At 40.8% G+C, this 27,206-nt stretch overlaps 1 protein-coding gene across 1 annotated transcript in view; it reads left to right on the forward strand.

The window, feature by feature from the left end:
- Nucleotides 1-27,206, forward strand: part of LOC131678025 (glycine dehydrogenase (decarboxylating), mitochondrial) — a 507,641-nt gene that overhangs the window by 129,305 nt on the left and 351,130 nt on the right. Inside the window, exon 3 of the mRNA XM_058958165.1 lies at nt 24,744-26,869. Within this exon, the coding sequence (XP_058814148.1) occupies nt 24,744-26,869 (2,126 nt within the window). The remainder of the gene's footprint in view (nt 1-24,743; nt 26,870-27,206) is intronic.

Raw genomic sequence — 27,206 nt, forward strand, 5'->3', positions numbered from 1 at the left:
TGGCGAGAAGTTTATGCGGTTTCGTTCGGCCTTTTCTTTCTCCTTCTGGAACAACGACGAATAACTGGAGGTTGCGGATCTTTCGCTGTAGTGTTGCGCCAGTTCTTCAGCTATTTCTTCTGGTTTATCCGTGTAACCACTGGACCGTTTGATGACAGTTGGGCGGTGTTGGCGTTTCCCTCTCAACGTGTTCACTGTCTGCCACATCTCCGACGTAGTGGAACTTGGAGATATCTTCGCGACGAAGTCTTCCCATGATTTTTTCTTGGCGTCATGGATAGACTTTCTTGGTGCTGCCCGTGTTTCTGGGAGCTTTTCAGTGCATCCGCTTTTCGTGGGTCCTCTGCTGGTATACGCTTCAATGCTCTAAGTGCCTTTCTCCGATTTTTGATAGCTGCTTTCACCTCCGGACACCACCACGGAACCGCTTTGGGACCGACTCTGCCGGTAGTGCGAGGTATCGCGGTGTTTGCTGCTCTAATCAACCGGTCAACGAAACAGTCGATTGATATTTCGACGCCCGGTCGAATAGCGTTGGCGGTCAATCGCTCGTAGGTTGTCCAATCTGCTTGGTCGTAAATCCATTTCTGTCTTTTCGTTGGGATAGTCGACAGTCCGGGAATGGAAACCAGAATGGGAAAGTGATCACTGCTGTGGGTGTCCGGAAGTGTTCGCCAAACAAATTTCGAAGCCACCGATTCTGAGCAGATCGAGAGGTCAATAGCCGAAGTAATACCGGTAGCTGGATCAATCCGAGTGTGCGATCTGTCGTTGAGGATGAGTAATCGTTCCGATAGCGTTTTTTCGGCGATGAAGTGGCCTAGTGCGGTAGATTTCTTAGAACCCCAGCAAATATGATGCGCGTTAAAGTCGCCTAGTACCAGCACTGGACGTGGAAGCGTTTCGAGGAAGTCACCCAGCTGTTCTTGACACTGTTGAGTATTGGGAGGGACGTAGATCGATACCACCGTCATTTGTTGTGGCAGTTGGATCCGAACTGCGATTGCCTGTATATTGTCGTCGACATCGATTCGTTCGAAGGGTACACCATCCCGAATGGCAAGACCTACTCCTTGTTGCCAGTATCGACAGCTATCAGTTTTCAGCAGCAGGGTATAGTTGTTACCGATGAAATCTGCTGGAACTACTCGGTTGTCCACTTTTGTTTCTTGTAGCGCTATCAGTTTTGGCTCGTGCTGGGCGATCAGCTGCTTAAGTTCATCGATATTAGAGCGCAGGCCCCGAATGTTCCACTGCAGTGCGAAACTTTTGCTGATGCGAGTGGTGATTGTCGCTGACGACGACGATGTTGATGGCGAACGTCTACGAGATCGTATTGGCTCGCCGACAGGGTTCCTCGACGTGGTTGGGAGATCGGTGTTCTGGAACTGCTATTGTGGTGTGTCTTCACAGGCGGAAAGCCAGGAGGAGAATTGCGAGGACTGTATATCCGGGAGGTAGGGACAGTCCTCTTCCCCCCGGTCGATCCCTTCATGATGAAGTGGGAAGCTACTTTCTTCTCTTCTTCCCCAAACCGGTTACTTGTTCGATGCGTGCTGGTCACATCTGTAACGGGATAAACCGCAACAGAATCCGTTAGTAAGCGAGGTGGAATAGGACTGACCTGTGGGACGTCTAGCCCCACAGTGCCAGCCGCTGTCGAAACTACTACACGATTACTTCCAGAATTGCCGACAGCGACCGGCACTGGGGAAAGACTTTGTGTAGTTTTCGTTGTCTGCTTCGACGCTACTGTTGTGGTGACAGCTGTTCCAACTCGAAACGGATATCTCGATGGACCTTCTTCGGGCGACAGCGAGTGGTGATGTGGAAGGAGCGTGTCGTCGATGTTGTCAGTCAAACCTGGAAGAACATCAGAACAAGCAGTACCTGCAAGGGGATTGACAACTTCGGAACTGACCTGAGGAAGGTCCAGCCCCACAGTGCCAACCGCTGTCGTACAAACTACACTATTATGCTCACGAACACCGACTGCGGTCGGCACTGGGGATAGACTTTGTGTAGTTTTGTTGATCTCCTTTTGTTCGTCGATTGGGATTTTTTTGTTGGCTGGTTCGCATATTGTAGTGGTGAAATCGGTGTTCCCACAGAGGTGAATTCACTATCAACGGGTTGGGGTATGACGGCCCGGATAGTTCCTTCATCCTGCTGTGCTTGCGTTGGAAGGAGTACCACACTTTCCTCTCTTCCAAACCGATTTATCTCGTAGTCAGTATTCGTGCGTGGGTTGTCGTTGGTATCCAAACGTTGATGAAAATGAGAATTATCGAAGAGGCTGGCTGGTTGGTGGTAGTGGTAGCGGTTCTTTTTGGTGGCGGGCTAAAGTTATCCGGTGAGGTTGTCGTTGGTTTGCTGGAATGGGTGTGTTGCTTCTGCGATCTTCCTCGTTTCGAATCCGTATTTATCGCTGGTGAGTTGTTCCTTGATCGCGTTACGGGCCCGATTGCCTGGTTCATTTGCTTCTGTTCTTTGTTGTGCTGCGGTTTTTCTTGGCTGGCGGACTGTTGTTTCATCTGATGGATGTACGCCAACATTTGTTCGATTTTTTCGTCTTTTCGTTTGGTCTCCGCCAGAAGTTTTGCGATCGTTTCGTCCTTCTTCTTCATTGCCAGTTCCAACTCTTTCAGGTTGCTAAGGATCTCATTCGGTTGTGCTGTGGCCTGAGCATAGCTGCCTTTACTTAGATGTTCCGCTCGTTTGCGTGCTTCCGGAAATGTTAGATTGTCGCGGATTTTTATTTTTATGACCTCCATTTGTTTTTTATAAACAGGACATTCGCGGCTTGTTGGTTGGTGATCACCTTCACAATTCCGACAGTACGCAGTTTCTTTACATTTTTCTTCGCCGTGTTGTTCTTTCGAGCAATTAAAGCATCGCTGAGGACCAGGACATCGAACGCGTGTATGGCCGTAGTTGAAGCATCCGTAACAAAGCATCGGGTTCGGGAAGTATGGGCGAGTAGGAACGTGAAGCAAACCGATCTTTATGTATTCCGGGTATGTGGTTTTACAGAAGGTCAAGATTAGCGCTGGCGTATTCACTCTCTTCTCAGCTTCCTTTCTTGTAATTCGCTGTACACGAATCACTCCCTGACTTATAATTTCTTGTAAAACATCCTTCTCTTTCATCTGGATCAGATCGTAGCAGGAAATTACGCATCTGCTTACGTTCAGATTCGGATGAGCTTCGACCACTACTTCAGTGCCGTCAATGAGCTGGTTCATTTTCTGCAACTTAGCAACTTGGGCAGGATTCCGAACTCGAAGGGTATACCGTGTCCCTTGAGCTTCGGTATTCGCACCTTCAATTGGACCTCCAGCGACAACCTCAACCGATTTGCCAATAATGAACGGGTTTCTTGGCAAAGGTACACCGTCTTTGCCGGTTAACTGCAGGAACGTCAATTCGCCGAATTTGTTCGTAGGGTCCATGTACTCTGGTAGTCTTCTCGTTCGCGACCCTCCCGGGTCACCGCTACTAGCGGCCGCCATTTTGAATCACACCACCAGACGTTGGATGATACGCTGTGGCACGGTCACCCGATACCAACCCCAAATGGACAATAAAGCTGAAGAAAAGGAAAGATCTTACCTTATTTGCTCCTTCAACGTCGACTTTTTCGAAGTGTTCCCACACTTTTGGGACACACTGTAGGTAAGCAGAATCGCTACTACCTTTTTTTCGCTTCTACCTTTCCTTTAATGAATAAAACGCGCAAAAAAAAGACGCCGTTCCAATACTTTTGGCCCGCACTGTGGCGTCCAATTCGCACTGTACCACTCTCTTCGGCAGATCAAAGCAAGAATAAAATATTTTTCTTTTTTTAAAAACTTTTCGTCAATTTTCCAACTTAAAAAAAACTTGCTTCCAGCCCACCGTCACCGTCACACACGCAGCCGGCATAGCCAGTGAATGAAACTAGCCGGGCGACCGCACTGGCAGCCACAGCGATGGCTGTTTGTTTTGTTTTTATTGCCGCGTGGGTAAACTAAAATGCACTTATTTCAGCCGTTTCTGCGCCGATTTGCACCAATTTTTCGCTGTTAGTCACTTAAGAACCACTTCACTCGTCTTTTTGCACTTGATTGGATCGCGGCGATCGCGAAAAACACGCCAAAAACACCGTGTAAAATTCGAGAACGCGCGCTGTTTAGACCGTACGGAACGGTGTTTTGAATAATAATAATAATAATAATAATAATAATAATAATAATAATAATAATAATAATAATAATAATAATAATAATAATAATAATAATAATAATAATAATAATAATAATAATAATAATAATAATAATAATAATAATAATAATAATAATAATAATAATAATAATAATAATAATAATAATAATAATAATAATAATAATAATAATAATAATAATAATAATAATAATAATAATAATAATAATAATAATAATTAATAGTGAATTAATTTGCATCGTTGCTCTCATATTGTTATAAATCATATCAATTTACAGGGGCCGGAATGTTACCGCGCGACGAGTCAAACGTTGCAATGTGCAACGTCTCAAATAAAAGTATAAACAAAAACAAACCATGCGCTAGCCCTCAGCCATGCGTGGGTGAAGAAGACAGAAATAAAAATAGAACCAGAGCATCAGATGCATACGGGAAATGTTTGCCTATCAAATAATGTAATCAATGCAAGAGGTCTATTTGGTTAGGCTAGGAACTAGTATATAAGGTCAAAGATTGGTAATAAAGTTAGAATTTTTCGGTTAGTCTTAATCGATGCGTCGTGCTATACACACCGAAATTCTCCCCTATAGGGTTTTGAAGGTTCTTTCGCTGCGAAAACCGTTCTGAAATCCGTAATAGTAATATAGGTCTCAACTTACAGTGAGATACTACACACCAAAAAAATTGAATTTTATCGTTGACGTAATTGCAAATATGACACAATTCAACAAACCGTAATTTACGAAATGACAGAACATTACCGTGTTCCATTTAATTTTACACGAAAAATATACTTTACATGCGCAATGATATAAAATTACACTTCCTACCATTCAGAACAAACGCTGTATGTGGAGTAAAATTACATGATCTACGAAATTAAACGTCATGTAAAATTAAAATCAAACGTAAAACTAAGTCATTTTTGCTGCTCGTATATGTCATGGTCAGGAGACGTAAATTTACACTATTTTTTCTAAGTGTGTAGTCTATTTTGGTTTCAACGTCTATCTCAGCGCTAAAAGAACTGTTCTTATATTGATGTAAAACAATTCCGCTTTAGAAGCGCCGGCTCTCATATCGTAGAGCACTAGCCTAAAGTCTGAAGAAGTTTATCTCAGTAAAAGAACCAATTCCACGAAAGGACGTCTCTAGGTGCCAGCTGCCAATCGTTTCGTTTCCGTTTCCTTCGCGCGGAAACAACCTTTATGCCCAAATGGCCACTTGAATCTCGCTATGGTTATGCCAAACGACGCGATGCCAAATGTCTTTATGCCAAATGGGCTTCCCTCAGTTTTATGCAATGCTTGATAAAAGAACAAAATTGTTTCTCATAATATCATTAAAGTCTAACTTAATTCTCATTGAACTATGTCTGGCTTTATTCTAGTGATTTTAACAACTACTGCTTTATTATATATACAAATTCAAATAGTAGTATAAAACGTGTTACCAAAAGCACTGTATGCAGCTTGCGGTGATCCAGAGCATCACTTCAAATTTCATGCAATAGCCTTACACTATAATTTGAAGCAGGAGAAAGGGGATTTGCATCGCACTATTGATCAAAAATATTATTTTAGATTTGTAAACGAGAAAAATGTCGTAGACAGGACAGGGTTAATCGGAGGTTGCATTTTATTGAAACATTTTAGTTTCGATTATTTAACATTTTTCAAAAGAAATACCAACATACAACCAACACACATAATTGAAGTTTAAGCGGTGCTTAATGCTTCCTGAAAACGCCGCTATCTATCCCTCAAAACGTTAGACAATATATATTCTCTTGCTGCCGCATGTTAGAATTTCCTATATACTCCTTAAAACATAGTTTATTAACAGCAACATTCTAAAACCTAGTACAACCTCATGCTCCTACTATACCTTTAAGCTTCTCGAATAGTCGAATTAGAGTGCAACATCCTGATTCATTTGCAACATCCAAAGCGCCAATCACAGACGATCACAGCGGTTGGTTGCCAAACGAACCTGTGGAAATAGTTATAAAATCACGAACTTGTGGAAATGGTTACAGCCTATAACCACCACCACAATGTGGTAATAATTACCAACCCCATGGAAAATATATCTCGTCAGAGCACCGCTGGTAACCACCGTCATCCGTATCCAAATCGTGATGCTTCCAATCGAACTCGGGTCGGCCTGTTGAAATTGCACGGTTCCGCCAGTTCAGTTCATAGCTTAAACCTACTTAGAATGAATCCTTAGGAATCAAATTCAGCCGGAAGGAAACCCTCTGGTGCACTGGATGACAATAGATAGTCCGCTTTATTTGACATAACCCGTAAAGGATCATCACAAGCATCGAGCGAAAGTACAATGTCTATACAAACATGATAAAAAGTACGAAATATTCATCATCGACTATGATCCGTCTCTGTGATGCGATCCAAAACCAGTGAAACGGTCTAGGCAAACTATACCCAAACTGTTTTGATGTACAACTGCAAGATTGTTTCGGTGGACACTCGTTTTCGTTTACGGATTCCGTAGTAAAAAATGTTACATGCCGAAACAATTATTCGTCAGCCGAGTTGAGGGTATGTCACTGGTTAATGCACATTAAAACGATCAAGTGTACCACTATCGTTGGACGGATGAGGCAATACCGAACTTTTTTTTATTCCGCCAACAGTAATTCAGATGAAGAATGGGTATTCGTGACAGGTGATTCTAGTGTACATACAGCAAGAAATTCAAATCCGAAAACTAGTTGAAGTGAGGGAGAGATATGTTCCCCACGATGATCGTTTCCATGCATCCGTAACGTTTCTTTGGTTTAAAAAGAAAATATTTTGTTTCTTTACCTACCCAGAGCTGAAGTGCAAATTGACGCCATGATTAAAAAGTATAAGTATGAGAACCAGGGATGCCAGGTCTGTTTGTGCATTAGCCCGAGCAGTAGATATCTAAAAAATCTGAAATCTATTTGTGGTCATCGTTTAGGTAGAGAACCATACCACGATATTAATTAGTTGTCTAAATTGTATAATTTAACGAAGTTGTTTATTGTCGCTATTTCGTTGTACATCCCTTTGAGTCGTCACATCGGAAATTGCGATCTTATTTACTGTATAAAAATGATTGAAAACCTATGTACATGTGGCAACCCTTGATGGGTGAAATTTTAAATTCTTTTAACCGCTCACAGGTGAGAGGATATGTATGTCACTACTCTCCTACATGAAATGTTGGATCCGAAGTTTTGTATCACAACAGAGCAAAAACTTTTTTTTCGCTCACGGGAAAAATTACGGCGGCCATGTTTAACTCAACAATTTGGTCATCGATGACCAATTGTTGAGCAATGTTGAATTTCGAAACACGCCTACTACTGTTTTTGTGTGGCTCTATTTTTCATCGGTGTATTTCGCTCTTTGTGGCACATTGTGTGAGCAAATTACAAGCCTGTCAAGTTCGTAAATTATAATATTACTTTCCTTAATTTGTAGTAAATTTGATTTGTTTTTCATTTTCATTTCTTTGTGAGAGAAATCAGACATATTTTGTCAATTTATCTTCGCCTTCTTGAAACGAAGGGTTAGTCGGGCAAAATAAATCTGAACCAGAGTAATAGTTAACTTAGACTTTTTAAATATTTGGTAAAGAATAAAAATTGAAATTATGCGTCCCCTCCGGAGGCCCGGAGATCGTTCCCGAAAACCGGAGTCTCCGGGTCAAACCCGGAGGGGTGGCAACCCTATTTGTAGGTTACCCGACTAAAGTGAAAAAGTCTTCCGTTGGCCTCCAAATTTGCGTGAACTGAACACGTTTTTAAGTTGAAACTTGGATAACAGAAAAGTCTTTGAAATATAGTTTTCCCGAAGAATTTTTTTGATTTTATGGAGTATTCTCAATGATCTGTTACGTTACAATCAGAATCTGTCACGTTACAGTTCTGTATTTTTATTGAAGCAAGTAGGTATATCGAGACAGTCGTACACAGACCATCCTTGATATGGGAACTGAGTATTAACGGGAAATTTCATGTTTATTTAAAAAAAACCGATTTAATCCACCTAGCAGTGAGATGAGACATTTCTTACACATTTCACTATTGAATTAGTTTGCAGAACTCACGAGAAGTAGGCACCCAACTAGAGGTGGGATGAAAACAGTTTCTAGTCTTGCACGAATAAAATCTCGAATAAACTGAATAAATTATAGAAATCAACAAAACGACCGAAATAAAAAAGTAAAGCAAAAAATGAAACAATAGCTTCTTAAATTCATAAAATAAGTAGAAAAATTAATGGAAATCAAAATTATACTATACACGAATCAAATTAGATTAGGTTATTACATAAAAATTAAGATTATATTTAGAAATAGTTATAAGATTAATAGAATAAATTGACTCATACTAACAAATTTAATGAAATAAAACGAATGACTGAACATGAAATGCATAAAATTAAAGATATGAATAAAATGAATCAAATGAATCAAATGAACCAAATGAATCAAATGAATCAAATGAATCAAATGAATCAAATGAATCAAATGAATCAAATGAATCAAATGAATCAAATGAATCAAATGAATCAAATGAATCAAATGAATCAAATGAATCAAATGAATCAAATGAATCAAATGAATCAAATGAATCAAATGAATCAAATGAATCAAATGAATCAAATGATTCAAATGATACAAATGAATCAAATGAATCAAATGAATCAAATGAATCAAATGAATCAAATGAATCAAATGAATCAAATGAATCAAATGAATCAAATGAATCAAATGAATCAAATGAATCAAATGAATCAAATGAATCAAATGAATCAAATGAATCAAATGAATCAAATGAATCAAATGAATCAAATGAATCAAATGAATCAAATGAATCAAATGAATCAAATGAATCAAATGAATCAAATGAATCAAATGAATCAAATGAATCAAATGAATCAAATGAATCAAATGAATCAAATGAATCAAATGAATCAAATGAATCAAATGAATCAAATGAATCAAATGAATCAAATGAATTAAATGAATCAAATGAATCAAATGAATCAAATGAATCAAATGAATCAAATGAATTAAATGAGTCAAATGGGGGTGGGCGTGGCGTAGTTGGTAAATCGATTGCCTTGTACGCAGCGCACCTGGGTTCGAGTCCCGACCCCGCACATAGGGTTAGAAATTTTTCACAAGAGATTTTTCTAACCCGAAGAGGCGAATGACCTTAAGGTTAAAACCTCTATAATCGAAATAAAAAAAAAAAAAAAATGAGTCAAATGAACCAAATGAACCAAATGAACCAAATGAACCAAATGAATCAAATGAATCATATGAACCAAATTAATCAAATCAATTACACGAATCAAATGAATCAAATGAATCAAAGGAATCAAATGAATCAAATGAATCAAATGAATCAAATGAATCAAATGAATCAAATGAATCAAATGAATCAAATGAATCAAATGAATCAAATGAATCAAATGAATCAAATGAATCAAATGAATCAAATGAATCAAATGAATCAAATGAATCACATGAATCACATAAATCAAATTAATCAAATTAATAAAATTAATCAATGGAATTAAATGAATCAAATTAATTTAATTCATCCAGTGAATACAATGAATAAAATTAATGAAATGGATCAAATGAATATAAAGAATGGATGAACAAAATGAATAAAGTAAAAAATAAATGAAATGCATAAAAAAAACAAACGAATCAAATAAACAAAATGAGCTGAAGTGATAAAATGAATAAAAAGAAGAAAATGAGCAGAATTAAATGCATTGATTAAAATGAAAAATTGAACAATGGTAAAAGGTTATAAATTAATATAAAGAAATAAATTAAATCAAATAAATTATTTGGATGAAATGATTAAAACTGAAAAAGTAGTACGATTATTAAAATGAATAAACTGGAAAAAATGCATACAATGAAAACAATGAATGATATGAGTAAAATGCACAAAAAGAATAAACTGATCAGAGTGAATCCAAAGAATGAAACGAATAAAATAAGTAAAATGAACGCAGAAAAACAAAACGAATAAAAAGATGCGGAATGAAATAATTAATTAAAATGAAATGGTCATATATTTGAAGCCAAAAACATTTTTGAATAAAGAAAATGAATAAACCGGATTGTACGAATTTGAGAACCATTGCATCAGAAAGTTTTGAAATGTTTTTGAAAATGAATCTTCTGAGAAAAGGCTAATAAATATGCAATGGACTTTCTAGGGCTTCCATCTTTTTTTGGTTTTATTCTTTTTGTTTTCATGCATCTTTACTTGACGAATTCGAAGTTAACTTTTTGGCCACATATTCCCGAAAAAAAGATTTATGTACGGAATATAATTTACTGGTCCAGTATTTTAACGCGCAATTGAATATAGTAAAATGAGACCAGGTCACATGTGCTTTCAAGCCCATTAAACAGAGAACGACAGGGAGAATACGATTCGTGAATGAGACAGGTAAATATTTCAAAGTTTTTATTTGCATTGAAGTAAATAGTGTGAAATGTCTAGACTATGTCGATAGCATAAAAGCCGTGCATTCAGTTGATTGCAATGCAATCTCTTTCCATTCATCCTTATAGCTTTCATATTGTTTCGTTCGGAATTCTCGTGCAGGAAATATGGATAAATAAGTCCTATATAGACCAATACTGTGAAAAAGAAATGGTTCAAACTACTCAGTATATCCAAATATAGACGACGATAAGTTAGAAGACACATTGTAGTTGCATCCCCCATCGAGAGTGGGTACTTTGGGAGACTTCTTTTCCTGGATCTAATTTGTAAATATTTTTGGTCTTTGATCCGTTATTTTTCATGAAAGTTCGTACCAATACAACGAACATGCAGCTGATACAAGTCATGGTTCATTCGCCTGCGCAACGTTCCGTCTTCCATCTGCACGCCACCATAGATGGTACGCTACACCTTTCGTTCGAAAACTGCAAGGGCGCGTTGGTCCTCCACGAGCATAGTCCAGGTCTCGTGGCCGTAGAGGACCACCGATCTAATCAGCGTCTTGAAGATAATCAACTTCGTGCGGCGGCGAATTTTGTTCGACCGGAGTGTCCTCTAGAGTCCAAAGTACGATTTCCCGCTAAGATCCGTCTCTGAATTTCTCTGCTGTTATCATTGTCGTCGGTTACCAGTGAGCCCAAATACATGAATTCGTCGACCATCTCGATTTCGTCACCGTCAACCCAAACTCGGGTGGGAGGTTCACATTGTCGTCTCTGGAACCTCTTCATCTCATGTATTTTGTCTTCGAAACATATATTTCATTCAAAATTCAATAGAGATACGAATAGTTTAAATATCGCACGTGGAATGTCTCTTTTGAAAACTTCCATCGTCAAACTTTCATATTACCCAGTTAAGCCAAATATTTTTCTGATATAGCCATGAATTTCCTTAATTATAGTTTAGATACAGGCTTTGAATACAATTGAATTAAAGTTGAGTTGATGTAGCAGCAGACAAAAAATAGTTTTGTTTTCTCAAACCTTCGCAATTACAAATAATAAATATTTCAGATTGGCAGAAGATCTTATCACACAACTTAGAAATGGATACAGAAATAGCTAGATAGATACGATAGAAGAGAGACAGAGGGAGAAAGAGAGAGAGAGAGAGAGAAAGAGAGAGATAGATTGAGGAGAGAGAGAGAGAGAGAGAGAGAGAGAGAGATGGGGCGTGTGAGGAATAACAAATGATGGTTAATGCAGTGACATTATTTTTATAGGTATATTATTATGATATCGATCATGAACCGACCAAAGGGCCGAAGACGCAATAATATCGAATCGAGAAAAATAGCTTTGATAATTCGCTTCAGAAAATTAAATCGTATTTTAACAGTGTTTGCATACTGCGCTTTCAAATGTATTGAAACACTTCAAAACAATACTAGTTTTCGGAAGCATTACTAAAATATTTTATATAATAACGATTTCGTTGATAAAATTGAAAAAAATATATTTCGCCGAATGTTGTTATGAAATGTTGATTAGGCCATTTTTGAGTCGCTCTCTTATTTTGACCACTCACAATTTCGCCCTGCAGTGTCGCCAGAAAACAAAAACCAAATGTGGGTTTCACCGCCCGGTCAAACCATTCGGAATCCTGAATGGAGTCATTATGGATTCCAAATCAAATGCAACAACCGATTCTGAGTCGGAATCGGTTGTTGCATTTCATTTGGAATCCATAATGACTCCATTCAGAAATCCGAACCGGTTCCGGAATGAGTTTAACTGGGCGTGCTCGCCGGAGGGGAAAATTTGTTATTCCCCCCGGGCGTATCAATCAGTTGGTTTTTGTTTAGGGCGACTCTGTTTACGGGCTTTGTAATATGATGCTGTCAATTTCGCCCGTACACACTAACTTAGAAATGCAGAGGCGTAATCCGCGTGGCGGCTTGTTTACAGTTGAAAGTCGGATCCGCCGTTTTGTTTTTTATTGATTCTCATGAAGTGTGGAACATTTATAAATGAGTTTTTATATTTATTATGAAGTACTTTTACTCCTCTTTAAGATATTACTCAAATCTCCGTTTGTGTACATTTGTTATATAGGCCCATTTGTCGGTTCACGATCGATATATTGATTCTTACATTCTTATCGTAAATAATGTAAATAGTAATATTTGCGCCATAACCAGAATAACCTAAATCTTGCAAAAGAGCTAAATTTTAGCGAGATTTTTGGGCTTCAAACATACAGTTGCTTTCGGTGACGCCACAAGTATAATTATATTAGAAATCTTTTATCTGAAAACTAGGTGAATAACTTGTTGATCTGTGTATTGATATACCATCCAACAATATGAAGAGATGGCTTTTTGGCCACGGTTTTCATACGACAATATCTATATTTCGTCTAATACCAACGTTTCGAAGGTCTACGCCTTCATCTTCAGGGCAAAACTACAATATTTGACAATCATTACAAAAACATACAATATTCACATTTTACACAAATTACTTACAACGGTAACAGTATTATCTTAGTCAAGTTATTTTGGACATTTAAACAGGAAACACAGAACGCAAATCTACACTGCAAGATCAGAAATTAGATTTGATTTGAATTTCAATTTTAAACGGTAATTTTCTACGATTTGTTGAAAATCTACACAGAAGAACCCCGCGCACATCCCAAGCAGACTGAGTAATGAAATGTTTCAAAAGGCCAAAAGTGTGTGTTGTATACATTATCTCAATACTATAGATGGAAGTAGAAACGAATAAGGTTTGACAGATGCGAAACCACCAACAGTGAGAGAGTGAGTGATGGCTATGTTTGATGTGAGAGCGAGTGTAGTACACCAGAATATGCTGCATTCAAGTTATTTGTGTCGGTTCTGAAATTAATTGTTGAGCCTTCGCAAAAAATGTGGCACATTTCCAGAATCTGAAGTGCTTGCATTCTGTTATCATGCTCGAGTATTTTGGTTTTTGATAGATCGAAACTATGATCATTTTCTATCAAGTGAACCATTAGCGCTGTCTTTTTAAACTCATCAACGGAAATCGCCTCTGGCACGCTGCTTGCCGATTTGAAATCGTTATACCGTTTTATGAGCGGTCGATGTCCAGACAACCGTTGTTTAAGTTGTTGTGTTGTTAAGCCTAAATATGAACTATCGCACATAGCACAGGGGATGCGATAAATCACATTACGTTTTTGAAGCGGTGGAGTCGGATCTTTCAAATTGGAAAACAGGGATGCATTAGTTTTCGTACATTTGAAACTCAAACTTACATTCTTGTGATTCCTTCGAATGATTCTGGCAAGAGCGGGTGTGAGAGCATCTACATGGTGCAGGGATCGGTATGTCTTTTTCTCGCATTCGGGAGAGGCATCATTTTCGTCGCTCGATGCCTGGTTGACGACTGGTTTATCAATCGGTTTATCAAAGTACTAGGATAATTGTTATTCAGTAAATATTCTCGGACAGTTCGCTTCTTTTCGTTTTTCGTTTTGAATGTTGACAGTCGAAACACTCTCGTGATGAATCCCATAGCGGAATATAGTTTTTGCGTGAGCGGATGGAGAGAGAGAAAGTTTAAAATTCGTCCCGAGGCCACCGGTTTTTTGTACCAGTCGGTCAGAATTTTCTGCTCGTCTGTTCTTATTAGTACCATGTCCAAATAAGGCAGGCGGTTACCCTCCAACATATACCTCATGATTAAACGCAATGTCCAATCCAAGGAATAAATACTAGAACTCACTGTTTCTTTATCAACACATTATTTTGTCTTTGAAGTGAACTTATATATTGATTTTTGAGAAATAGTTCATTTATTATAAAGCTAATTCACAAAATGTTCTCAACATCGAATTCCTTGAATCACGTAGATGTGTTTTCATACCCCGATATTCAAAATCGGTTTAGTTTTGCCCCTACAACACCAGTAAAGCAATACTCTGTATGAAACAATCTTATTTTTAATTAGTGGAAATTGGTAAGCGAGGACTAAAAATACAAAATGTTTAATATCTCCGCCGCTCGTGCACGGATTTAGACAACCTATAGCTTGTTAGAAAGGTATTTTACAGGCTTTCTTTTTGGATACAGGAACTCGTCCACTTTTTGGTACTGTTGAATTGAACAGGATGAATGGATCTGGTTCTTGGTAATCCGGAGTAATGTTCCAGTACTAGGGCGTAATTTGTAAATTTTAATAACGTCCTGGCAATAAGATTATCAAAACTCTTCAAATTGTCTCGGAAGTCTGTTATTTAGTGTTACGGGACCCTACGGCAATTTGAAAAATGGAATTGGAATAGAATGGCCACTCACGGACCCACGGGAACCTGCTCCGGAATGTCCGTTCCGGGGTCAAATCACCAAATGGTTCCAAAACCACGAAATACCAATCCGGATTCCCGGGAACCGAATAAAGTAACCCGATTCATTTTTACCAAGTCCAAAAGTGGATCAGTTCCTGAATTCAAAGCACCCAAAAATATCAAAATGGGTTGGAAATTACCTTAGTTATTGGCATTTCAGTTTTGTGGGTACCCAGGTACCACCCCTGTTACGTAGTAAAAAAATTCAGGAGCCCCTGCTCACTCCCCCTCTTACTATATCAACAATATTAATAACTAAAAAGCTTGACTTAGTGAAGTTCTAAGATGTAACAAAGTTTCTATTTTCAGCTATAGACAAAACATGGGAATTTCATTAATTGAAACTTAAAAAGCTACCCGGGTACCGCGTCGGACACATGACGGTTAAAGTCGTTATGAACAATGCTTTCTTACTAATAACTTCTTGATAATTCAATTACTGTTTCTTCTATTTTTGGGCTTGCGTTAACAAAAAAATTAACTTTTTTGTTTATTCTTGAATAAAAATTGTTTGTTTAGCAATTCAAAATACTTAGTCTCCCATACAGATAAAACGTAAAAAGGGTCGTCAAACGGTGGGATAACAAAATTCTCACAAGTTTGCTATCTCATGCCTCCACGCGAGTCTAAGTCTATTGAAGACATTTGGTCCTTAGACAGGCGACGACTGGGTGCTATCAGCCTTCTGCAGATAATGAGAGGGTGCGAACAGATCTAGTCGAGAAAACATTGCCGTAAAATGAATAGTTGATTGGAAATTAGCCCCAATAAGACTTTAATCTGACTAGTATTGATGGTCACGGGTCAATACGTATTGAAAATTCGCCACGACTGTTTTTATGACCCTAATTTCAAGCTTCGTTATTGCTAACAAGCCCGTGCAGCAGGTTAACAATCCTTTATATTTCCCTTCAGTATTCGTTATTATCGCTCGTATACTTGTATTCCACAAACAATCCGATATGGAAAATAATAAATATTTTCCTTGATTTATATTTAACATCTCGCGCTATCATCATTCTTTGCCTGTATAATGTGTTATCACTCGGTAGTTTTCGACCCAATAAAAACATCGTACAGAAGAAGTAGCGAATTATGTCTAAATACTGTTGCAATAAATAGTGATCCGGCTCATTAGGCAGATAAGATTAACTTTTCTAGGCAATACTCCCACGGTCGGCCGTGTGGAGTTCAAATTGCTTTTGTTTAGGGAGCATAGGATACTCTTGGTGGCCAGCTGCCCAGGGTTTAAAAAGAACCAAAAACTAAACAAGATCTCTTCTTTTTCGAGTGATCGTGTACTCGAAGACTAACTAAACAACTACCTAATAAAGTATGCTTTACAGGTCGCATCGCTTGCTTGGAGCGAATCCTAGACCTTATACCCTTCCAAACCACCAACTCCGCGACACCTATGGAAGAGTTTGATGTACCGTCGTCCTTTCGTTTAGTAGGTGGAGCACCAACACTTCCCGTCTACCTTATACTTTATCCTTCCCCGTGAACGATGGAGATGGGGGCGGCCGGCAAAGATGGCAATCATGTTGTTGAGGTTTTAATATGGGTCGGATTGGTATGAATTTCTACTTACCATTTCCTAAGCAACTCTTATTAGATAATCAGCAGTCAAACATGATGAAGTCAGTGTGCAATCCGCCAAAATCATCGTCACAACGCAACGCATACAGATAAAACGTCAAGTTTCATCAGAATGGAAGATGGTCTTTATTTTTGACGCAAGTGAATCAAACTTGATGTAATTGCTTTATGGCAGAAAACATCTGTCACGTTACATGAGATCAACTGTGTTTTTTCAAAAATGAATAAAGCTTTACGATTTTCACAATAGTTTCAAAAAGTAGACTCAAAGTAGTAAGAGAAAATGTAGGTTAGACATTGTATGCAAGCTGTTGGTGTGGTCCACAAAACTTTTTCGAATTTTTGATGTGTCACGTTACAAGTAAATAATTTGTCTTTCAATACTTCACAATTAAAAATAAGCATTAATCCATATTCATCTCAAATTTTCAAGAAAAATTTAAATTAGACTACGATGGAAAAATGTTGTTCTATGCAAAGAGTTGAAGACATGGATTTTGTTTACCTTTTTCTCTCCTTACGGTCTTTTAGTCATTTTCAGGCCATGCAAGAACCATCAACAAAGTTTAATAAATGACAAACATGAAATTTTTATTTGGACTCGCCATTCATTGTATTTGATATTAGAGGTTATACACAAACGAGAAAAAACAGTTTGACGCAAAATTCGATAAAAAAATCTGTTTTAATCCACCTAGCGGTGCAATTGTGCCTTTCTCAATCATGAACACGAGAATGTTTGCGTTGTTTATATTCATTAAAAGCTTTCAAATGCATATATTATATTTTATTATTATACATGATAGGAAAAGCTCGAGTTCTAAAATTTTGTAAAAAAAAAACAGCCACGGTAATATTGAACTGAAAAAATGTGCGAAATCGGCAAAGTCCCAAAAAGTCGATTTTCATAAAAAAAAATTTTCGTGATAACATAAAATCTGGACGTTTCATGCATTTTAAAGATGTTTGGCATCAGAAATACGAATTCGATTTCTGAAATTTCATGGGGTCCCCCACCTTTGAAAATAAAAATTGAGTTCCGGCTTATATGGGAATTTCATATGTGACCGAACGGTTCAGTCTATATTTCTGGAACCATATAAGCGATCCGTGCGAAATTTTATAGACATCTGTGGGGGTAATTTAGCTATCATTTGGAACTAAGTTTGTGAAAATCGGCCCAACCATTTCCGAGAAACTGATATGAATTTGCTAGTTTTGAAAGATGGCCGCTTTCCCCGGGCACTTCCGGAACCGCCTATGGTGGTAAATGTAGTCAACGAAAGTTTGTTTGGTCGTCGGTGACCTAGAACTGCAAATTTAAGTTGTTTGAGAGACATTTTAGCAAAATTTTTACCTTTTTTGCTTTCATCGGAGTATCGGTTTGAATCACAATTTGCTATGCAATCGCACGCCACAACCCGTAACTCCGGAACCGGAAGTCGGATCGGGATAAAATTTAATATCGACATTTTCTGCGTGATCGTACTCACCACCCTGTAATTTCGGAACCGGAGGTCGGATCCACCAGAACTTCAATAGCAGCCTATGGGAACATTGTACCTTTCATTTTAGACTAAGTTCGTCAAAATCGGTTCAGCCATCTCTGAGAAAAGTGAGTGAGATTGTGTTCGCGTACATACACACAGACGCACATACATACATACACAGCGGGGGCAGCAGAGACAGGAGGACAGAAGTTCAGGGGCTTAACGAACACCCCCCCCCCCCCCGGAGCTACTGCGAGTTGGGGAGTCTTGCTAGGATATGGTGGAGCAAAGCAATGTTGGGCCCAACCTCTAGAAGAAGCCATATAAATCCGAATGCAGCTCCGACGAAGTGAGTCGGTGCCGCTTCCGCTAAGGTTTTACCCAAGACTTTAGCATAAAGCACCCTTACCCAACGGGAGTGCCAACCGGCACATTAGGATCGACACCAGTAAGATCCTAATTACGGCATACTGGCGGCAGAACACGGATGTGAATAAGGATTTCATCGAAATTATCTACGGACCGACAGCCACGCCATTCCACTACCCTAGTAAGGATGGGTGACACTTCCCCGAAACGGCGAGTGGGCTAATGGTGCTGGCTGCCCCCCGTCCCAGTGAAACTTTGGTAGGTCTCCAAGTACGTTCGAAACCCGCCACCTTAGCTGGTGCAAGTAGGCTCAGTTGAAGGCTTCTGACTAGCGCCGATCCGGCTCTGAACGCGGTACCCCATGAAGGACCGCGTCAACCCTTGCATGCGACCTCACTGCTCGCAAACGTAACCATGGGATCATGTGAGGTGACTACTTATTACGGGCGTAGATAGCGGCTTGGAGTTGGGACCCAAAAAGCATGCAAGAAGACAAAATCAACAAAAACAAGAAAAATTCTAACGGAGCAACTGTGGTGAACCCGTTCGCCAAAGGTGGGCTAGCGAGGTCACCGACCCAGCATAAAGAACAAGTGCAACAGCAAGTGCAACCACAACAGCAGCAGTACGAGCGGCAACAAACCAACTGAACGCCAAGGAAAGCTAGGATTTCAGGTGTGCACACCGAAACCAAGCGTTACCCAAGAAGACCAGCAGTCTGGGTTACCCAAAGTGACGAAGTTGAGGCAAAAAATTGAAGAACTACGAATTCGTGAAAAGCAAGGGCAACGTGCACGGACATATCAAGGATCTAGTGATTACCATCAAATCTGCCGTAGCAGCAGCCGAATGCGAACATATGGCGTTACTAGAGCGAGCTGAAACGCCGAAAATGCGCTGAAGTCCACAGCGATAGAAGAAGCAGAAGCCTATGAGACACCGAAGGGCGGCCGGGATTCTCGTTCTGTGAAAAGAATAAAGGAAACGCCAGAAGAGGAGGAGGAACCGAAGAAGTCCAGGAAGGTCGGTGAAGGACAGCGAAAAAGCCGACAATCGCAGAGTGAATGGCGTACCGTAGAAAGCGCAGAAGAGAGGAGGAAAAAACAGAAAGAAAGGAGGAAAAGAACAAAAAGAAGAAAGAAGACCTTCGGCCACGCCAGCAGAAGCAGAGGGGAGACGCTCTAGTCGTCAAAGTAAACGAAGGCGTGACGTACGCTGCGATCCTCAAAGGGTGCGAGAGGACCCCAAGTTGAAGGAGCTGGGGGAGAACGTTATAAGAACCAGGCGTACTCAGAAAAACGAAATGCTGTTCGAGCTGAAGAAAGATCCATTGATGAAGAGCTCGGCCTACCGGGAATTGTGGCAGAAGCGGTGGGAGGAGAAGCGAATGTGAGAGCATTAGTTCAGGAAGCAGTGGTCGAGTGCAGGAATCTGGACGAGATCACAACGGAAGACGAAGTGAGAAGCGCGCTAATAAAGCAAGGAAACCTGGAGAGGGAGCAAATATCAATAAGATTGAGGAAGGCATACAGTGGCACACAGACAGCAGTGATACGCTTATCGCCAACTGCAGCCAACAAGCTTATGTCGACCGGTAAGATCAAAATCGGGTGGTCGGGGTGCTCGTTGCAATTGATCCCTAGAGCCACTAAACAAATGGAGAGGTGTTTCAGATGCCTGGGTTTTGGCCATCAGGCAAGAAACTGTAGAGGCCCCGACAGATCTGATCTGTGCAGAAAATGTGGGGAGAAGGGACACATTGCTAGAGACTGCACAAAGCAACCGAAGTGCTTTCTCTGCACAAATGAGGTCGGAAATGACCACATGACGGGAGGCTTCTTATGCCCAGAGTACAAAAAGGCAAAGGCAGGCCAATAATGATGGAGGTTAACCAGCTCAATCTCAATCATTGTGACATTGCACAGCAACTGTTGTTGCAGTCAACAACAGAAATGAAGTGCGACGTTGCAATGATTGCAGAGCCGTATCGTGTCCTTCCCGATAACGGTAACTGGGTGGTGGATAGTGCAGGGATGGCGGCAATCCAAGTGATGGGCGGTTTCCCTGTTCAAGAAGTGGTGGATAGCACACACGAAGGTTTCGTGATCGCCAGGATAAACGCCAGGATTACTCGGAGCAATACAACCGGATGCTGGACGCATTAACTGACTCGTTAGTCGGGCGAACGCCGGTTGTTATAGGAGGAGATTTCAACGCTTGGGCCGTGGAGTGGGGTAGCAGGCTGACCAACGCACGAGGTTACAGCCTATTGGAAGCACTGGCGAAGCAGGACGTAAAGCTGTGCAATGAAGGTTCCGCTAGCACATTCCGTAAAGACGGTCAGAAATCCATCATCGAAGTAACATTTTGCAGCGCGTCGCTGATGGATGACATGAATTGGCGAGTTAGTGAGCAGTACACACATAGTGATCACCAAGCCATCCACTACACCATTGGTCGGCGAAATCGTACGGGACGCAGAGAGTGAGGACTGGCGAGCGAAAGTTGAAAATAAAGGAATTCGACAAGGAACTTTTTGTGGAAGCACTTCGTGCTGACAGCGCCACTCCAATTCCGAGTGCCGATGAGCTGTCGGAAACAATAGCTAGGGCATGCGATACAACAATGCCGAGGAAAATGGAGCCGAGGAACTACCGGCGTTCTGCGTACTGGTGGAACGAAAGGCTAAGCATCCTCCGGGCTACCTGCTTAAAAGCCAGAAGACGCGTTCAGAGAGCAAGATCTGAGGCAGTCAGAGAAGAGTGTAAGGTAACATTCCGGGCGGCCTGGGCCGCTTTTAAAGTGAGATAGTGGAGATCGTCGGCTTTGCAGATGTTGTTGTCCTGACGATAACGGGCGAGACCCTTGAGGAGGTGGAGATGCTGACGGCAGAGACAATAGGCATCGTGGAAACCTGGATGGTTAACGTCAGGTTGCAGCTGGCTCACCACAAGACTGAGGTAGTGCTGGTTAGCAAATCCAGCGTCTCGAGATCAGCGTCGGGGGACAATCCATTCCATCGATGCGCGCGCTGAAGCACCTGGATGTGATGGTTGACGATCAGTTGAATTACAACTGCCATGTCGACTATGTATGTGAAAAGGCTGCGAGAACAACTAGCGCATTGGCAAGGATCATGCCGAATCACGGAGGGGCAAGAGGCAGCACGAGACGTCTCCTGGCGAATGTCTCATCCTCAATCCTGAGATATGGCGTACCGGCCTGGGCTGCTGCGCTGAACTCAAAGCGGAACCGGACGAAGTTGACAAGCACTTTTCGCCTAATGGCTGTTCGTGTCGCAAGTGCGTACAGAACGATATCGTCGGAGGCGGTATGCGTAATTGCCGGGATGATTCCCATCTGCATCACTCTGGCTGAGGACGTAGAATGCTACCAGCGGAGAAATGAACGTAATGCAAGGAGACTGGTTCGAGCGGACTCGTTGGCTAAGTGGCAGCTAGAGTGGGATTACTCGGAGAAAGGAAGGTGGACCCACCGACTCATCCCAAATGTGTCTACTTGGGTACATAGGAAGCATGGAGAGGTGAACTTCCATCTGACGCAGTTTTTGTCCGGGCATGGATGCTTCCGGAAATACCTACATCGGTTTGGACACGCTTCGTCCCGGAGTGTGTGAACGTGCAAGAGACACCGGAACACGTGGTCTTCGAATACCCCTGATTCGAAGAAATCCGAAGGGGTATGCCTGATATAACAGTGGATAATATCGTCGAAGAGATGTGCCGCGACGAGCATATCTGGGTCGCTGTCAACAGAGTTGTTACGAGTATACTCTCCGAGCTGCAAAGGAAGTGGCGAAGGGACCAACAAAGTAACGACATTGGTTAGAACGCCGCAGTAGAACCACAAATAGGGTTTCGGGAGAAATTCCGCCGCCGGAAAACTCACCGACGGTGTAGACTGGGTCCACCGCCGGGGACCAGTTGAGTAGTACGCGATGTAGCACGGGGCTCGGGTCGTCGGGGCGCCAGCGAACTGGACGTCAGGCTCCACCGGAATCACCGGACCGACCTCGACACTCTACCGGGTAGCTCGTGAGTAGGCTAGATCCACCGTCGGGGATTAGACCGAATAGACCGCGTCGAATAGCCAGAAGTGGGTCGTTGGGGCGCCAGTGAACCGGAAGCTACGCTCTACCCGGAATCGCTGGATGGACCTCAGCATCTGCTGGCTGGCCGTTGAGTAGGCTAGGTCCACCGCCGGGGACTAGACCGAGTAGACGAGGCGGGGAGCTTAATGGCTCACAGAAACGTACATCGGTATCGGGAGCGGTCTGCCGGCGGGGAATTCACGATAGGGCTGATTCGGCGCCGTGGACTACCCGACAGAATCGTGACGAAAAGGGGAGCAAACACCGGTAACGAAAGAATTTTCGTTGTCGGGGAGTCCCACACAGTGCCAATACACTACAGGCCAGGCTTTTGAACCTTACTATAAAAAAACATACATACACAGACATTTACCGAACTCGTCGAGCTGAATCGAATGGTATATGTCACTGGGCCCTCCGGGCCTCCGTTAACCCATTCATGCCCATGTTGTTTGTGGACAACAACGTTTTTCAACAGCTATAACTTTTCATTGGGGCTAGATTTGCTCACAAAAACAAGTAAGACTAATAAATGTGACTGTTGCTTTTCATTTGAGCATTAACAGTTACCAGGATCAGCTCTAGAACCGAAGTTATTGCAATTAGTCTGATTGCCACCAGGGACAGTTTACGTTGATGATGGAAAATGAATTTTTCATATATCTTCGGTATGGTGCAATATTATTGAAAACTGATAAAGCTTATCAATTTGGGCTGTCTTTGGCTATGTTTTTCACGCAATTGGACTATTGTAAATATTGTAGGAGAATTTTATTGAGCATTAAAAGGTAAAAATTGAGCAGCTTCTAGCACTGCAAGGGAAGAACCTATCTTTATGAAAAAGGCTTTTCGTGTTTTTTGATCCCACCGTTTTCAAGGAAAAATAGTTTTAATACCCTACATGCACTAGAAATAAGTTGGGCATGAAAGGGTTAAAAAGTCGGTTTTCAGAGCAATTGCAACACCTTTCAATTGAGAACGGCAAAAATAAATTGACCATATGGTGGTCAGCTATTACGCGATGATATAGTGATTTGCGCCTTAATGTAACTTTAATTAGAAGCTTTAGGATCTTTTTCGTCAAAACAATAGAATAGAATTTACAAGTAGAATATTTCAAAGTAGACGACGTCGTGTTTCATAGTTCCTACTCATGTGGCACACTAGTACATTATACCACCGACTGTTTATTATCAAAAAAAGTTATTTCCTGTGAATGTTACCAGCTGTAAAAAATATATGTATTAGTATCACTTTTGGTTACACAAATAACATGGTTTATTATCAAAAATAAATCGTAGAAAAAATGTGTTTCACTGTTACCCCCTCTCCCCATACTGTACGTACTCTTAGCTACCGATAACCTAAATCAATGCAAGCAAGTGTACCATAATTAAAGTAAAGTGAAGTTAGATGCGATAGAATCGCGAAGTTAGGGAAGTCTTTGTGCAAAGCAAAAGAATAGTAGAAAATATGGAGTGTTCTACGGGAAAATTGAGTGCTTGTGGGGAATAGGACAAGAAGAAAAACCAGTGGCCGATTCCTACTCGGCAGAAGAAAGAAAAGTATTCGCCCAGTGTGCGTTGGGCAACGCACGTGTTGAGTATTTTCAGTGATACTAATAGATTCGCTTTCGTTGCGTTCCATCCGGCAGCTTAGCATGGAGTATTATTTTGTGTAGCTGGAAACAATCCCTACGTGTTAGGAGCGGCAGAAACATTGATAATCGATGCATACGTTGAACGATCACTCATAGAGCAGAGTTTGTTCGATATTTTCGTTAAGGGCTGCTATTTCATTGCATAGACCTACTATTCTAGCCTAATGTTCAGCTACCGATTTCTTAATTTCGCTTATCCCCTTTGCCCACTTTGACTACTGAATTTTTCAAGCAACGAACACGTTTTCACAGTGTGACCAAAGACGTTTAATCGTTATCTTAATTGTTACTGAGTTGGTTACTTATGTTCGAGCTCTACCTAACCGAATCATATTTTGCAACAGGTTCTTATTTCAAAAGTTTATATGTGTATCAAAAGTGAATATTCTTTCAATATGATTCTCTTATTTTCAGACGAACACGAGCTGATTGACAGAATACGAGCCATCGCTAATAAAAATGAAGTTTGGAGATCTTACATTGGTATGGGCTATTACAACTGTTTGGTACCTCACCCAATTCTACGCAATATTTTCGAAAATCCTGGTTGGACGACCCAATACACTCCTTATCAGCCTGAAATAAGTCAGGGTCGGCTGGAATCATTATTAAATTTCCAAACATTGGTAACTGAGATGACGGGACTAGAAATAGCAAATGCATCATTGCTAGATGAAGGAACGGCAGCCGCTGAAGCCATGAGTCTATGTCACCGCTACAATAAGCGCAAAAAAATATTCATTTCCCGCAAACTTCACCCACAAACAGTAGCAGTAGTCAGAACGCGTTTGGAGGCCCTTAGCATAGAAGTACTAGTGGGATCAGTTAAAGAAATAGATTTTGCTGATCATGAAATCTCCGGTATATTGTTGCAGTATCCAGATACTTTTGGAGATGTACAAGACTTCGAACAAATTTCAGCTGATTGTAAAAAGAACGGTACTTTGGTTGTAGTGGCAACTGATTTGCTGGCTCTGACTTTACTGAGGCCTCCTGCAGAGTTTGGAGCAGACATTGCGGTAGGATCAGCACAAAGGCTCGGTGTACCTCTTGGCTACGGCGGTCCGCATGCTGCTTTTTTTGCTTGTAGACAAAAATTAACCAGACTCATCCCTGGTCGGATGATTGGCGTAACTAGAGACATGGATGGCCAAGACGCCTATCGACTCGCACTGCAAACTAGAGAACAACATATTCGAAGAGATAAAGCAACTAGTAACATTTGTACCGCCCAAGCTTTACTAGCGAACATGTCAGCGATGTACGCAATTTATCATGGGCCGGAGGGCTTAAAAGGTATAGCAAACAGAATTCATAACTGTGCCTTGACGCTTAATGCTGGTTTGAAAAAAGCAGGCCACATGCAGTTGAATAAAGCCTTTTTCGATACGCTACACATTATACCCCAAGGAATAAGTACAACCGAAGTAAAAGCAAAATCGGAGGCGAAAAAAATCAATCTACGCTACTTTGATGATGACTCGATAGGTATCTCAATGGATGAAACTGTGAAGACTTCAGATATTACCGATCTGCTATGGGTGTTTAGCTGCCCGGATATTGAAACTACTCTTGCTGATCCAGCATCTAGTGCCATGTCGATTCATAAAACACAATTCAAACGAACGTCTCCCTTTCTAACACATCCAATCTTTAACAAACACCACAGCGAGTCTCGCATGGTTCGCTACATGAAACAATTAGAAAACAAAGATATATCATTGGTTCACGCAATGATACCTTTAGGTTCATGTACCATGAAATTAAATTCAACAACAGAAATGATTCCGTGTTCATTCCGACAATTTGCGGAGATTCATCCTTTTGTACCAGCTGAACAGGTCAAAGGATATGAACATATGTTTAATGAACTACAAAAGGACTTATGCGAAATCACCGGATACGATAAGTTTTCTTTTCAACCTAATAGCGGCGCACAGGGTGAATATGCTGGCCTTAGGGCTATTCGTTGTTACCACGAGTCACGTGGTGAAAGCAATAGAACTATTTGTTTGATCCCAAATAGCGCTCATGGGACGAATCCAGCATCTGCACAGATGGCTGGAATGAAAGTACAAGCAATTCGAGTAAACAATTACGATGGCACCATTGACACCGTACATTTGAAGGAAAAAATTGAAGAGCATTCTAAGGATTTATCTTGCTTAATGATCACGTATCCTTCCACTAACGGAATTTTTGAGGATAATGTTGTCGAAGTGTGTGAATTGGTCCATAAACATGGAGGACAGGTGTATTTGGATGGAGCGAATATGAATGCACAAGTTGGACTTTGTAGACCAGGAGATTTTGGTAGTGATGTTTCTCATCTAAATCTGCACAAAACATTTTGCATTCCTCATGGTGGAGGTGGTCCAGGAATGGGTCCGATCGGAGTGAAAGCTCATCTGTCACCTTTCCTTCCCACTCACCCGGTCGTCGATCCATTAACTGGGTGCGAAAATAAAAGCTTCGGAGTGGTCAGCGCTGGACCATACGGCAGTTCCGCTATACTACCTATATCGTGGGCATATATTAAGGTAAATTTTGTCGGTTCATTAATTTGTTTTATCATTTTTGTAAGGATGCTGAAACTAGACTTCTTCATTGCACTGCATCAACATACAAATAAAATAATAAAGTCACTTCACGTGAAATAAATTTCAGTAGTTCTCAACGTAGAAATCACTCTGGGTTGCTGCGGACCCCTACGAATAAACATCGATTTTGTATGCTATCAATATGTTATTTTCAGTTTACTAGGAAACAAAACTTGAAATTTCAATATGCACTCGGAAAATATATTTTTCTAGGCGGACCCCCAGCAACAACTTCACAGCACCCTAGGGGTTCACGGACCCCAGGTTAAGAATCATT

This window comes from Topomyia yanbarensis, chromosome 1 (genome assembly GCF_030247195.1).
Source record: "Topomyia yanbarensis strain Yona2022 chromosome 1, ASM3024719v1, whole genome shotgun sequence".
NCBI classification, from domain to species: Eukaryota; Metazoa; Arthropoda; class Insecta; order Diptera; family Culicidae; genus Topomyia; species Topomyia yanbarensis.